Source organism: Salmo salar, chromosome ssa01 (assembly GCF_905237065.1).
Source record: "Salmo salar chromosome ssa01, Ssal_v3.1, whole genome shotgun sequence".
NCBI lineage: Eukaryota > Metazoa > Chordata > Actinopteri > Salmoniformes > Salmonidae > Salmo > Salmo salar.
The window spans coordinates 141,504,866-141,520,032 of NC_059442.1; the positions used below are offsets into that span (position 1 = coordinate 141,504,866).

The following is a 15,167-nucleotide window of genomic DNA, read 5'->3' on the forward strand; positions in this document are numbered from 1 at the left end:
TGTTCACATTGGTAACATTAATATCAAGGTTATTATCAACAATGTTGTAGTGGTATGGATGGACTTGGAAGTTTTTCATAACAATGAGACCTGACCTGGAGAAACTAAGGCTGCATTTAGTCAGGCAGCACAATTCTGATCTTTTTTCACGAAGGCCGTGTCTACACTTGATACTTACATGCGACTTCTGTTATTAGAATATGAAGATGCATTGTATACGACAGGTCTAGATAAACAAAAGTCGCATTGTGGTTGGAATTGTTTAGATCTGGCTGACCGCCTCAGGTGGTGGTCAGACTCATTGTGTGGATTTCTCCTCAGTCTTTTTGCAATCAGGCTACCAAAAGTGAATACAGTGGGTGATGTCACAGCACTCCGCCCACAAATCTCCAGAAAATATGTTTTGGCAGCAAGAGACACCTTTTTTCATTAAATGGAGGAAATGCGTTCCTAGCGTGAGGAATGTGTTTGCTGGCTTCATAAATGCTAGCCTGCCAGCTTATTTGGAAAAACATTTTTTTGTTTGGAGTTATAACCTGTTTTTGTAATCTCTTTTAGCTTTGCTTGCTGGCTAATTCGCTACAGTAGGTGGTTACTGCCATCAAGTTGTCAGATTTAGCCTGTTCCAGCGTTTGAAGAAAAAGGGAATCCTGTGACAAAATGTGGACGTGATCAGAACTCCATGTTCAGAATACAGAAGTTGCATGAACTGTCAAGTCTAGACACGGCCTAATTGGTCTTTAAACCAGTCAGCTCTGAAAAATATCTGATGTGGAAAAAAATATGTGATTGGTCAAAAGACAAATTTAGTGGGGGAAAAAAATCAGAATTGGTCAGGAAACTCTTTGCTTTGGGCACGGAGAATAAAGTGTCTTTTCCCCATTGATAGTCAATTAGTGTAGAAGTTGCTGTTTTTTTCTTCTTTCTCACGCATATCCTGTTAGCTCCAGTACACTGGACTAGTAGACTGTATAGACTGGCAGCACAATTCTGATATTTTTTTCCCTCTATTTGGACCAATCGCATCTTTTTCAGAGGTGATCTGATTGGTCAAAAGACCAATTAGGGAGGGGGAAATATCAGAATTGGGCTGGATATCCAAATGCAGCTGTAGTCATTGAGTAGAATTGTCTGTACAAACGTTGCATGGCAGAGTTGTCACCTTACAAATTAGTAACATTAATATCAACGCTCTCAACAATAATGAAATGAAAAAATGATATGACTTCGGAGTTTTTCATAACCATGAGACCTCAGCGGGGTAATCTAACTGGTCAGGAAAATCTCTTGGCTCCAGGCACAGAGAAGGAAGTGTATTTCCCTAGTGGTAATAAATGTGTAGCAGTCTAAATGTTACACAAACTGAGAACCAGCAGTTTTGATTTGGAAGTACACCAACAGAAGAAATTGAATGATTCACCAGCTTGTGATCTATTTAATTGACGAGACGTGGATAACCATTTGTCACTGGCCTCTTGGTGAGAGGAGACCTGAATATAGGATAATTTTTTATAAGTTACAGACAGAACTACATAAGACCGAATCAAGTAATGTAGCACTCCAGTTAAGAGTCCCCAATCACAGCCACTGTATTTTTCTTCAAGGAACATGTAAGGAATAAGTCTCTCCCAGATGATACTGATGCTTTCAGTCAATGGGCAGTTGTTTTTATTAGTTCACTTGTACAGAGGAAGAGCAGATGCATAGACTGTTTAAACAGGCAGCCCAATTTTCAGAATTTTTTTCTGAGATCTTAAGTCAAAATACCAATTAGATCAGAATTGGGCTAACTGTGTAAACAACCCATATTGGCTTTGATGAAAGCAAGGTCATTTGTCTTCTAGTCTCTGGTTTGCGTCCCACTGAAATATTATAAAGGACCAGAGCACGACAGAAAGGGTCATTTATGTGACATTTCAAACAGCTGTATGTTTCTTAATGTATTTCTATTCTACAAATGACACGGATGAACAAGTGTTTTCTAGCAGCTGGAAGTTTCATGTATTTTTGGGATGTTTTCTGTATTGGGGTCATTTTAATTTATAATAATAAAATTTGACAATTGTCTCACTGTGATTTATTGAATATCACATTGTTTTAAAGAGTTAGTTCTTTACGCTAGTGATTCAAGATGTCACACTCAGATACTTAACAGTAACACATTCGATATACTGTTTTATACCTGACAAAGAAAAACAGAATGGGGAAAAAGTGGAACACAATCTCTTCTTGCATGTCAGAGAAATGTTCACCAATCAAAGCTCAGACATGATTTGGAGTATTGCCCCACAGAGGTTAACTTTGCTGCTTACCTACCACCAGTGTATTCATTACATCTTAAAACAGAAACCATTTACCATCTTAGAGCCAAACATGGCAAATGAAACGGAGGGACCTAGCTGAATTTGTGCAATAGAAACTTGTTTTCATTGCAAAACGTTTTGGAACAGAAACCAATTCGGCAAAATGAATACACCCCAGTTATGACATGAATCACAGCTTATTCTGCATGCTTTACACCCCACACCAAGCACTTGGATAAATAAGTACCAATCATGGGGGCAATTGATGACTATACAGATAGCTAAGCTGAAACATTGGTATACATAATAAGTGGTGATGGTGGCATAAACTAGTCACTTCAACACAGAATGTACTCAGCTTTTGGCTCATTTACTTAACCAAGCAGGAACCATCTTAAAAGTTTAACAGTTGGGTATGAATTAAAACTGTGGAGGGTTCATAAGTGCTACATAAAAGGGACAGAGAAGGGAAAAACCCTATTCACTCTTAAGTGTTGCCACACGAACACTTGAGGAAAGGAAAGATGCTCAAATAGATAGTTGGAATGTTGTTGATTTGTATAACATTGAGTAGTCCAGCTTTATCCTCTTCACCAAACAGTTCATGTAGTTTGTCATTCAGTGAGTGGTTGCGTTCCTCCAGGTCATCCAGGCAAGAGTTGATCTGATCAGCATAGTGTTGATGGCTACATAGTGCTGATGGCTACATAGTGTTGATGGCTACATAGTGTTGATGGCTACATAGTGCTGATGGCTACATAGTGTTGATGGCTACATAGTGCTGATGGCTACATAGTGCTGATGGCTACATAGTGTTGATGGCTACATAGTGCTGATGGCTACATAGTGTTGATGGCTACATACTCTGCCAAAAGAGAGTGATATGATGTGCCATTCCTAACAGACAAATACAGACACCCTATTGGCTTATGTACACAGCAGTGAATGACAACACACACAGTTTTGTTTTATTATCCTTGTGGGACCAAAACATTTATTCCCTTTCTAAATCCTATGTTCCCTAACCCTAAAATAGCATTTTTCCTCATGGGGACCGGCGAAATGTACCCACTTGTCCGAATGTTCCTCGTTTTACTCTCCTTGTGAGGACTTCTGGTACCCACAAGGATAGTTAAACAACAAAAAAATGCACACTGTATCTCTTAAATCACAGGCGCAGAGATGATGCTTCCATGATGACATCTGAAACATACCGGTATTACCTGAATTCATCTTCATCGTCGATGATACCATCATCAGTTGAGATGTTAGGATCTCCATTTGGTCCAGACATATTGTTGTTTACTTCTTCTTCTGAGGTTTAACGGCGGTTGGCATCCAATTTGTTTCATTACCGCCACCTACTAGACTGGAGTACAACTCCATTATACTTTGCTTGAAAAATAAAAATGTACTAAATAAATACCCTACCATCTAACACTACACTCACTAATTTCAAAATGATATAAAATTAAATGAACCCCACCCTACTCCACTAATTAAATGTATTTATTCATACCTCATGCCATCATCCTGAAAGGATGGGACGTCACCACTTAACACACCCTGTAACTCTTCTGATGTCAAGTCTAGCACACCCAAATACCTCTGCAGCTGCCACCACAACCTCAATTTTCCCGAGCCTTCCGATCCATCCCTTCAGTACAATGTGACAACTAATGCACTACTCTAACCCTGGAAACCTCAACCTGCCTCTCTCGCAAGGGACATTTCTGAGCCCCAGCTCCATGGGCACAACAACAATTAACACATTCCGCTACTTTCCTCAATACTACACATTCCTTTGTCTCATGACCTTCTACACACTTCTCACACCTTGGACCCTCCCTCCTACACACTGCTGCCACATACCCATAAGCTTGACACCTGTAACATCGTAATGTATTCGGCACATCGCTCGTAAAGGATTACTTAGAAATCCAAACTTTGTCGGGCAAAGACTCAACTTCAAAATAACAGACAATGACTTCCGTTTCCCCACTCTCACCACCGTCTGCGTCGCATCAAACGACGACCATCACATACACCGGGAATCTTTCCCCTCAGCTGGTCAACTTTTATATTTACCGCTACCCCTGTTATCACTCCTTTCACTGGTGCCCTTTTCTTGAGAACGAAACAATTCACTTTTCTTGCCCTCATTCGTTTTACTCCGAGCGCATTCTCCCTCTTCCTCACAGAAACACAAACAGTTATCACTAGACCACTTCTAGTTACCATCACCCAACTCTTTTTTTCACCCACCGTGAAACCACAAATGGATCAGCCAAAAGGCAAGAGTACACTTTTTCCATAAACTTCACTCCTACTGTCACAGACTCTTCTTCATCCTGATCCTCGGTGTATACCTCGGTATCCAATAACTTCACCCCACCTACCACATAGGATGCTTCACACTTATTCACTTCCATTTCTCCTCCTGTCTTCAGCTCCCTCTGCTTACACTTTCTACCATTCTTCTTTAACAAACCATTTCCCTTTTCCCCACAATTTCTATCCGACACAAGCCCTCTCTTTTACCCTCCATTCCTCCTCCGTTTTCCAAGTATACGTCTCCTTATGATAATACTGCTGCCCCACTCCTGACACCCATCTTGTTCTTGCTTTCTCTAGGGACTCCATTTCCGCCGAGCGCTCTTCTCCCTAGTTGTTTACGTAGAATTAGCTACACTGAATTAAGAGAAAAGATGCGTTAGTTGGCACTGCAGCCAATGTAGCTAACGTTAGTAACTTAACAATCACAGATACACGTTTACTTACATTACTATGTTCATCACCAGTGCACTTCACATATAGTAGGGGTTTCTAATATAATATTCTGCTGGAAAACAAAAACCTAAAAAGGACTACATCGTAATGCACAAATTGGACTTAGCTGGAGTGCTAGCTAACAACCGCAGCCTGTCACGTAGTGTCAGATGACTGATAATGACAACACTGAGAAACAAGCTCCCCGACATGACCCAATGTTCAAACATTGCTTTACAAATACTTCAAGAGATCTATATCTACAATATATTTGGCCTTGCAATTATCAGTTAAAAAACTGTATATCAGACTGGAACACAATAGGAACGATAGAGTCAAATCAGGCCGTTTTGTGGTCAGTTTCGTGATGTAGTTTATTTTGTGATTTTATATTATCTTTGGCATATCCCCTGTGATATAATTAATTTCAACTTAAATGTTTAACTTTTCATTATTTAATTTAGTGAATCTTAATGTCCAATTTCTATTGGTATTTATACATTACAAACAGTTGTTGTCTTTATTTTGTCTTGAGTACTAGCAAAGACATTATGAAGATAGGCCGAAACTGCTTCTCCCCGAATCATCTAACTAAACTCAAGCTCAACACGTAACGGTCTCTCACGCCAAACTGCGCATGTGCAGACCGTCACTCCTTTGATATAAAGTTGTTTTCGACGAAAATTAAAACGTGTCAGTTTGTCACTTTTACGAGGTTGGAGTAATAACATGTTAAATTACTTAAGACATTGGCTCAAATTTAAGTTGTGCCTTTAGATTTCGAGAAAATCAACAACTAAGGAAGATTTTTTCACTTATCTCATTGACTTATCAAACCCCGGGCTGGTCTGTATGGCAAGTGTTCCCGGAAATCTTGCGACATTGTGCCTCTGGGTTTAGAAACTCTGTGGTACTAGGTCCCATAAATATCGATTCAATTTCAATTTCAATTTAAGGGGCTTTTTATTGGCATGGGAAAACCTATGTTTACATTGCCAAAGAAAGTGAAATAGATAATAAACAAAATTGAAATAAACAATACAAAATGTACAGTAAACATTACACTCACAAAAGTTTCAAAAGAATAAAGACATTTCAAATTTCATATTATTTCTATATACAGTGTTGTAATGATGTGCAAATAGTTCAAGTACAAAAGGGAAAATAAATAAACATAAATATAGGTTGTATTTACAATGGTGTTCGTTCTTTAGTGGTTGCCCTTTTCTTGTGGCAACAGGTCACAAATCTTGCTTCTGTGATTGCACACTGCTGTATTTCATCCAATAGATATGGGAGTTTATCAAAATTTGATTTGTTTTCGAAATCTTTGTGAGTCTGTGTAATCTGAAAGAAATGTGTGTCTCTAATATGATTATACATTTGCCAGGAGGTTAGGATGTGCAGCTCAGTTTCCACCTCATTTTGTGGGCAGTGTGCACATAGCCTGTCTTCTCTTGAGAGCCAGGGCTGCCTTTGGCGGCCTTTCTCAATAGCAAGGCTATGCTCACTGAGTCTGTACATAGTCAAAGATTTCCAGTGGTCAGGTATTCTGCCACTGTGTTATCTCTGTTTAGGGCAAAATCGCATTCTAGTTTACTCTGTTTACTCTCTCTGTTTACTCTGTTGTTAATTATTTCCAATGTTTCAAGTAATTATCTTTTTGTTTTCTCATGATTTGGTTGGGTCTAATTGTATTGCTGTCCTGGGGCTCTTTGTGGTCTGCTTGTGTTTGTGAAGCGAGTCCCAGGACCAGCTTGCTTAGTGGGCTCTTCTCTAGGTGATGGCTTTGTTATGGAAGGTTTGGGAATTGCTTCCATTTAGGTGGTTGTAGAATTTAACAGCTCTTTTCTGGATTTAGTGGGTATCGCCCTAATTCTGCCCTGCGTGCATTATTTGGTGTTTTACGTTGTACACGGATGATCTTTTATCAGAATTCTGTATGCATTCTCAATTTGGTGTTTGTCGTATTTTGTGAATTCTTGGTTGGTGAGCGGACCCCAGACCTCACAACCATAAAGGGCAGTGGGTTCTATAACTGCAAGTATTTTTTAGCCAGATCCTAATTGGTGTGTCGAATTGTATGTTCCTTTTGATGACATAGATTCATAGAAGGCCATCAAAATATATCAGACTGCTCCATACTGTTATAAACAATAGGTGGCGCCACGGTCCTATAAGTCTGTAGAGGAAGAAATACGTCCGCGTACCCACATGACTGGCACAGCTAGAAGCTAACAAAATGAAATAAGAACCTTAGTTAGCTTTCTAGCTAATCGACCATGGAGGACCTACCTGCAGATATCAAAGCTTTCCTTCTAAATCACCCATTTTTTGAACTTACGGACGACGGCAAAAGGGTTAGAATTCCAACCGCACCAAACTTATTTTCACAAAATATCGTATTGACTAACATTGGCAAAAAACTTAGCTAACGTTGGCTAGCTAGCTAATAATGTTATGCTGTATCTGATGTGAACTACATGACAGCATTTTGTTTCACCTTTTTATTTTTTTAGATAAAATGCGTACTCAATGGACATGATTGTCCTTGCAACCTCACAGAGCTCCAGAACTTCACCAAAGGGAAGAAATATCAGAAAATGTGTTCTACTGCAGAGTTCAACTATAGTCAATATGAACCACATGTTGTGCCCAGCTCGAAGCAACCGTAAGTATTCCCCAAGAGCCATACTCTCAGCAGTTTGCGGTTTCGTGTTTTAGAGGGGAGCATCTATGACCTCTTGGCAGATGCTTTATGATATTACACCCACATTCACGGAGGCTAAACATTCGCCCTATCTCTCTCCAGACCCATCCAGAGGTTCTCTAACTGCTGCCACCAATTCAATGTGAATATAGGACTTATGTGGTTATCAAGTGCCTGTCTGCCTCTGAAGTTATGTCCCCACTCTAACCAGTTCTTGGGGTTAGGGTAACTGACCAATTCTGTATGTCTGACCTACAGCAATCATCTCTTCTGCAAGTTGACGCTCAGACACATCAATCGCCTGCCACACCATGTCTTACAGCATGTCAATGGGAAGCGGTTCCAAAAAGCGAAGAAGAAATGTCAGTACTTCTTGCCTCCCAAAATGTCCTTCCTCCTACCGACCCTCAAATGTTGATGCTTCCTTTCCACTCAACGTTTTTAGAGGTTTTCCACTGAGTGCTGTTGTGTGTTGTTTCAGGGGACTTTTGTTCTGCGCTTTCACGATTTACCAGTGAAGCATCTTTACAATCCATCAGATGTATGTCACTAAAATAGAACTACCTGAAACACCACATAGATGGTTGTTCTCACTGTCGTCAGTACAGTTTGAGTTGTCTAATCTCTCCCCTAGATGAAATGTGTGTGCAACAGGGGGTGGAGTACATGCCAGCCAGCCTCCAACAGAAGAAGCCCAGAGATAGAGAGAAAGATGGGGAGAGGGGGCGCAACTTCCAGCGGGGGAATGGAGCGTGGGCTCCTGACTCCAGCGACGAGGGAGGCAGTGATTCTGAGGACAGCATGAGTGACCTGTACCCATGTTAGTACTTCAGTCATTTTTGTGTAAAACAGTCAGTGGTGGCAGTGTCTGAATACACATACTAGCATACTAAATAGTATGCAAAAAATGTATTTATAGTATTTGAAATTTCAAAAATAGTACTCCTAATGTGCGAGTGCTTTGACTCCCGCAATTCGTTCATTTTGGTACAGCCTGTCAATTTATCTGATCATCAGCTGTTGTCAAACAAAAGATGAGTGAATTCTACTAGCTGAAATGGCAAAATTACTATGCGTTTTAAGTATGTAGTACTTTAGTATGGGTATTCGGACACGACTAATGTCTGCAATGGATGAGCTAGAACATACAGTATGTGGATTCAAGTATATTTTATTTGATACATTTGCTTCCTTTCTGGAAGGTGAAAACTAATGTCTGGCTTTTTCTTTCCCTACAGCCACTTTATTCTCTCTGAAAAAGGAGACCGAGGGTATGGAGGAGGAAAAAGATGCCTTTAAAACGGATGATGAGGAGGAGATGGAGATTGATCAACAGGCGCCACAGAAACGCAAGAAGGTCAGATGGCTTAACCCTCATGGAACTGTTTTTTTCACCAGTAGTGTTGAGCAGTGTTCCAAGCAAACAGGTCTGCATGTGGTTGTTGAATTACTGTAATTAGTAACACCGCTCTCTTTGCATTTTCAACAGGTTCAGGCTGGTGGTTTCCAGAAGAAATTCAAGAATCATAACTGTAAAAGAAAAGGTTTTAAAGACCATGTTAAAAATGGAAAATAAAGGTGAATGCTGTGCTTCTCTATTCGCACTTTCAATTTGTGTCATATACTCTCATCCTGTCGAGTGTTGCTAAGTAGATGCAAACATAAGGCTGCTCCAAGTAGCTAATTATCAGTTTTTCTGTCTAATTTTGAGCAAAAGTTGACAGATCAACACTACATCTGTAATGTTCCACACAAAAGCATTTTCTAGTCTTGACATGGATTCTGCTATTGTCCAGCACCAAATGTACATCTTACAGATGCTCTTATCCAGAGCGATGTACACTCGTCAGTGCATTCATATTAATTTTTTCCCATACTGGTCCACTGTGGGAATTGAACGCACAACACTGGTGTTGCGTGGACCTTGATCTACCAACTATGCCACACAAGACCAAATGTATTCCTATATAGCATCTCAACTACAGCATTTGGTGATCATCATATAGCTCCAATTATGAAAATGTCCCAAATGTACTCACTTGACCATAGATTGTGGGAACGTTTGATAACTGCCAGATGAGGTATTTGACGGCCCGCTACCAAGGACTGTGGGCTCTCCTCCGTGGCCGACGTAAGACATTTTAAACACGTTAACCCTTGTAAGGCTGCCAGCCCAAACGGCATCCCTAGCCGCGTCCTCAGAGCATGCGCAGACCAGCTGGCTGCTGTGTGTACGTACATATTCAAACTCTCCCTATCCCAGTCTGCTGTCCCCACATGCTTCAAGATGGCCACCATTGTTCCTGTACCCAAGAAAGCAAAGGTAACTGAACTAAATGACGATCGCCCGTCGCACTCACTTCTGTCATCATGAAGAGCATTGAGAGGCTTGTCAAGGATCATATCACCTCCGCCTTACTTGTCAGACTAGACCCACTTCAATTTTCTTACCGCCCCAATAGGTCCACAGACGATGCAATTGCCATCACACTGCCCTACCCCATCTGGACAAGAGGAATACTTATGTAAGAATGCTGTTCATTGACTATAGCTCAGCATTAAACACCATAGTACCCTCCAAGCTCATTAAGCAAGAGGCCCTGGGTCTCAACCCCGACCTGTGCAATTGGGTCCTGGACTTCCTGATGGGCCACCCCCAGGTGGTGAAGGTAGGAAACAACATCTCCACTTTGCTGATCCTCAACACTGGGGCCCCAGAGGGGTGCATGCTCAACCCCTCCTGTACTCCCTGTTCACCCATGACTGCGTGGCCATGCACGTCTCCAACTCAATCATCAAGTTTGCAGACAACACAACAGTACTAGGCTAGATTACCAACAATGCTGAGACAGCCTACAGGGAGGAGGTGAAGGCACTCGGAGTGTGGTGTCAGCAAAACAACCTCTCACTCAACGTCAACAAAACAAAGGAGATGATCGTGGACTTCAGGAAACAGCAGAAGGAGCGCCCCCTTATCCACATCGAAGGGACAGCAGTGGAGAGGGTGGAAAGTTTACAGTTCCTTGGTGTACACATCATGGACAAACTGAAATGGTCCACCCATACAGACAGTGTGGTGAAGAAGACGCAACAGCGCCTCTTCAACCTCAGGAGGCTGACGAAATTTAGCTTGTCACCTACAACCCTCACAAACTTTTACAGATGCACAATTGAGAGCATCCTGTCGGGTTGCATCCCCGCCTGGTACAGCAACTGCACCACCCACAACTGAAAGGCTCTCCAGAGGGTGGTGCGGTCTGCACAACACATCACCAGGGGCAAACTACCTGCCCTCCAAGACACCTACAGCACCCGATGTCACAGGGAGGCCAAAAAGATCATCATGGACAATAACCACCCGAGCCACTGCCTGTTCACTCCGCTACCATTCAGAAGGCGAGGTCAGTACAGGTGCATCTAAGCTGGGACCGAAAGACTGAAAAACAGCTTCTATCTCAAGGCCATCAGTCTGCTAAACAGCCATCACTAACACAGAGAGGCTGCTGCCTACATACAGACTTGAAATCATTGGACACTTTAATAATGCCACTTTCATAATGTTTACATATCTTGCATTTCTCATATACTGTATTTTATACCATATATTGCATCTTGCCTATGCTGCTCTGTCATTGCTCATCAATATATTTATATGTATATATTCTTATTCCTTTACTTAGATGTGTGTATATTAGGTAGTTGTTGTGGAATTGTTCGATTACATGTTAGATATTTCTGCACTGTCGGGAACTAGAAGCACAAGCATTTCGCTACACTCGCAATAACATCTGCTGACCATGTGTATGTGGCCAAAAAAAAAATGTTTATTTAATTGAGAGAACGCGCAAACTTTGGATCTTGTTGTTACTACAAGGTCTTTGCTATTTAGCTTCAGTCGCACAGCGTATGACGTAGGAGCAACTGAGGAGGTATCCTCCACATGTCGTGTGTATCTTTGCAGATCATAATTTCGAGTAAACAACCCTTAACAAGATTCGATCGGGGTAAGTGTGCATTTATTTGTGTAGTATATGGTTTCAAATATTCATAGCTACGTTTTCAATGTATGCTTGTTTACCTTCTAGCTAGCTTGGCTGTCCAACGTCAACAAACAACTAGGAGAGGGACCACACAAAGAAGACAGTTTAATGCCAATTGTATTCGCATACTGCTTAGTCTAAGTGATATATTTTATGTTTTGAAATATTAATACATTTCTTGGTAAAATATTCGTGCTTTTCCTTCGCGATGGACTCGCCTCATAGCCAGCCGTAGCTTCATGTCAGCTAACTATATGTAAAAAAGATATGCGTGCAATGATGATGACTTATGTTGGTCTCATATGGCTATTTATTCCTTCTTGTTACAGGGGAGCCAACATAATCAGCCCCACAAATTATCTCCTAAACTGAGAACATTGACAGGACTCTTCTTTGGGTCCTTGCTCTCCACAACAGCTGTTTGCTATGGCAACTTCATCCCCAAGGTTCACGTGGTGTGATTGTCGCAAACACAAGATTCCTGTCAAAGACACCCATGAGCTGTGCCTGCATTGTCTGGGCATCCAGCATGCCAAGGAGGCTGTGCTGGAGTATGGCAAATGCCCACACTGTGCCAAGATGGACTGGAGCACCTGCATCAACCGCCTCACTAAAGTTCAGGAGATAATGCACCGCGAGAGCCAGCAGAGGAAGCACGAGGCAGCACAGTCTGAAGTTAAGCCCAAGCCTGAGACCACTTCAGCTCCCATCAAGGAACCAAAACCGGAAGAAAATACAGTCCCCACCCTGCCCCCACATCGGCTCTCTGCTTCCACACCAGCCCATTCCTCCACCATGCCAGTGTTGTTCACCATCCTCTCCCCACCCCCAGCGCAGGCAGGGGACAATTTGAGCATCCCAAAAGGCACTTTCCTCTCACAACTTGCTATTCAGCAGTCAGCTGACTCCACCCCATCCTTGAGCCAATCAGGTTCCAACATGCTGACCTCCAGCTCCTGTAAACGACACGGTTTCTCATCGTCCTGCTCCAAACGCTCCAAACGAAGCCGCAGTAGCCACAGGCGGAGACGCTCTCCCTCCTCCTCCTCTTCCTCTTCAGACTGGAGCTCTGATGAAGATGATTCCTGCCCCTCTGGAAAGGGAAGGAGGTCTCAGAGGGAATCGCGGCAAGCTGTCCGGTCAGAGAGGAGGCACGGGGAGCTGGTGGAGGTTGTTCAACAGGCCGTCCAGCTACAGTGGGCTGTTCTGGAGAAGCGCATTGAGGCTCTGGAGAGGAGAGGTGCTGAGGCTGTTGTGTCGTTCCCCACTCCAGCCCAAACTATACATCTTCACGCCTCCATCCCTCTGGCATCCACCTCCTCTCAGGAGGGCAACCAGAGAGATTTATCCTGCCTTGTCAGCGAGCAGCTGGTGACGGAATCTATGTCCAGTACCATTGTGAAGCAGGAAGAGGAGCCTTCCTCCATTTCGTTTGCCTTGAGACCTCTCAGTGATGGACACCGTGAAGGGGAGGATGCCTCTCAGTCAACTGAGGGTCCTATCTCTAAACAGGACTTACTGGAAGCTATGGAGCTTCAGAGCCTCATAGCACGTGCTGCCAAGTATCTTGGTATAGACTTTCCCAGCACACCAGCCAGCCCCAGCCCACCAGACCCCACAATGGTGCCGGAGTTTGAGGACCTGGTCCAGAGCTTTTGGCCAAACCCTGCCAGCTCGAAACCGTACAGGGAGCTGTTCTCTAAGATGTACAGGCTTCACGACTGCCAGTCTCCAGCGTATGACCAGATGCCCCAGGTCAACAGTTTCATGTCGGCTATCTTCCAGGCGGTGAAGCCCACAGAGAACAAGGAGGCGCCGGTGCCAGCTGAGCGATGGCGTTTCACTGAGACTCTAGTAGAGAGGATGTACCAGACTGCTGGCATGCTTGCCAAGACGGCCAACTACCTACGCTACCTATCAGACTACCAGAGGAGGCTTCTGCTGGAGATCACTGAGGATTGTCCAGCCCAGCGTTTTATGGTGGCCCTTAACGAGCTGAAGCTCATTGGCCAGTTCACCCTCCAGCTATCCTCCCACCAGGCTGAACTGTCTGGAAGGGTCATGGCTGCTTCTGTAGCCATCCGAAGACAGGTCTGGATGGCTAAGACCAACTACACAGACTCTCTGAAAGCCACTGTGGCTGACCTTCCATTTGTGGTCAGTCACACCTTTGGGGTTAGCTCAGCCTCAGGCCCTAGCTCAACTGGAATGGTGTGCAAACAGGAACCGTTGTAAAGGCTACATTTGTTACATGTATAAAAAGTGTGAGTAGTATGAACTTTTACCTGTGCTGAATTGGGTTGAGACCACTAAATGGTTTACTTGTAGACATGTAAATAGGGAAATATTCTTTATAGTCTTATTGCACTCCAGTTCAATATACCTTTTGATAGAATTTTTTTTATCTAGGAATTTTGCAACTGTTTTTGAACAAAGGTAGCATAGTATCTGTGTCTTGACTGCATTACAGTTCTTTTGACTGCGTGTTTGGTAAACTTCTTCAGAGGTTATGTTGAAAGTAAGTTTCTTGTTCATTATGAGACTTATAGTTCCATCAGAAAGTATTCACACCGCTTGACTTTTTCCACATTTTGTTTTACAGCCTGAATTTTAAAAGGGATTACTTTGACATTTTGTATCACTGGCCTACACATAATATCCCATAATGTCAAAGTGGAATTTTTTATTTATTTATTTTTTACAAATTCATAAATTAAAGCTGAAATGTCTTGAGTCAATAAGTACTCAAGCCCTTAGTTATAGCAACCCTAAATAACTTCAGGAGTAATATGTTGCATAGATTCACTCTGTGTGCAATAAGTGTTTTAACATTAGTTTTGAATGACTACCTCATCTCTGTACCCCACACATACAATTATCTGTAAGGTCCCTTAGTCGAGCAGTAAAGTTCAAACACAGATTCAACCACAAAGACCAGCGAGGTTTTTCAATGTCTCGCAAATAAGAGCACGTATTGGTAGATGGGTAAAAATAAATAAATGTAAATACTTTCTGAAGGCACTGTATGATAGATATCATCCATTATTTTTCTGTCCACTACCTCACTCTTCTTCAGAAGTTCTGTGATTGCATAAAAAGTATAATAAAAGTGCACAAATATTCTCCTCTGATTTTGTATTTATTGTGAAAATAGTCAATATTTTGTTAATATTGAATAGTAAAATGTCACCTCATCTTCCGCATAGAGATGATCAAATAAATGTACCTCTGTAGCATGGCAATAGTCAAATCAAATTTGATTGATCACATACACGTGTTTAGCAGACGTTATTGCGGGTGTAGCGAAACGCTTGTGTTTCCCAATATTGAGTCACATTGAAGATT

The 15,167-nt window shown here is 42.2% G+C and overlaps 3 protein-coding genes across 3 annotated transcripts in view; all 3 read left to right on the plus strand.

Annotated features, from left to right (window-relative positions):
* The window catches only part of LOC106567126 (cip1-interacting zinc finger protein), a 24,073-nt gene extending 22,006 nt beyond the window's left edge, over positions 1-2,067 (plus strand). Inside the window, exon 14 of the mRNA XM_014136081.2 lies at positions 1-2,067. This exon is cut by the window's left edge and continues 2,242 nt beyond it. The gene's annotated coding sequence lies outside the window, so the exon portion shown is untranslated.
* A 5,146-nt stretch (positions 2,068-7,213) lies between these two features.
* On the plus strand, positions 7,214-9,380 carry surf2 (surfeit 2). The gene is made up of 6 exons (XM_014135841.2): positions 7,214-7,432; positions 7,592-7,743; positions 8,041-8,144; positions 8,417-8,602; positions 9,021-9,139; positions 9,272-9,380. The coding sequence occupies exons 1-6, from the start codon at positions 7,355-7,357 to the stop codon at positions 9,356-9,358; spliced, it is 726 nt and encodes a 241-aa protein (XP_013991316.1). The 5' UTR covers positions 7,214-7,354; the 3' UTR covers positions 9,359-9,380.
* Positions 9,381-11,672: 2,292 nt separating this feature from the next.
* LOC106567027 (uncharacterized) lies at positions 11,673-14,944 on the plus strand. Its single transcript, XM_014135827.1, has 2 exons — positions 11,673-11,786; positions 12,152-14,944. The coding sequence occupies exon 2, from the start codon at positions 12,249-12,251 to the stop codon at positions 14,055-14,057; it is 1,809 nt and encodes a 602-aa protein (XP_013991302.1). The 5' UTR covers positions 11,673-11,786; positions 12,152-12,248; the 3' UTR covers positions 14,058-14,944.
* The last annotated feature ends 223 nt before the right edge of the window (positions 14,945-15,167 follow it).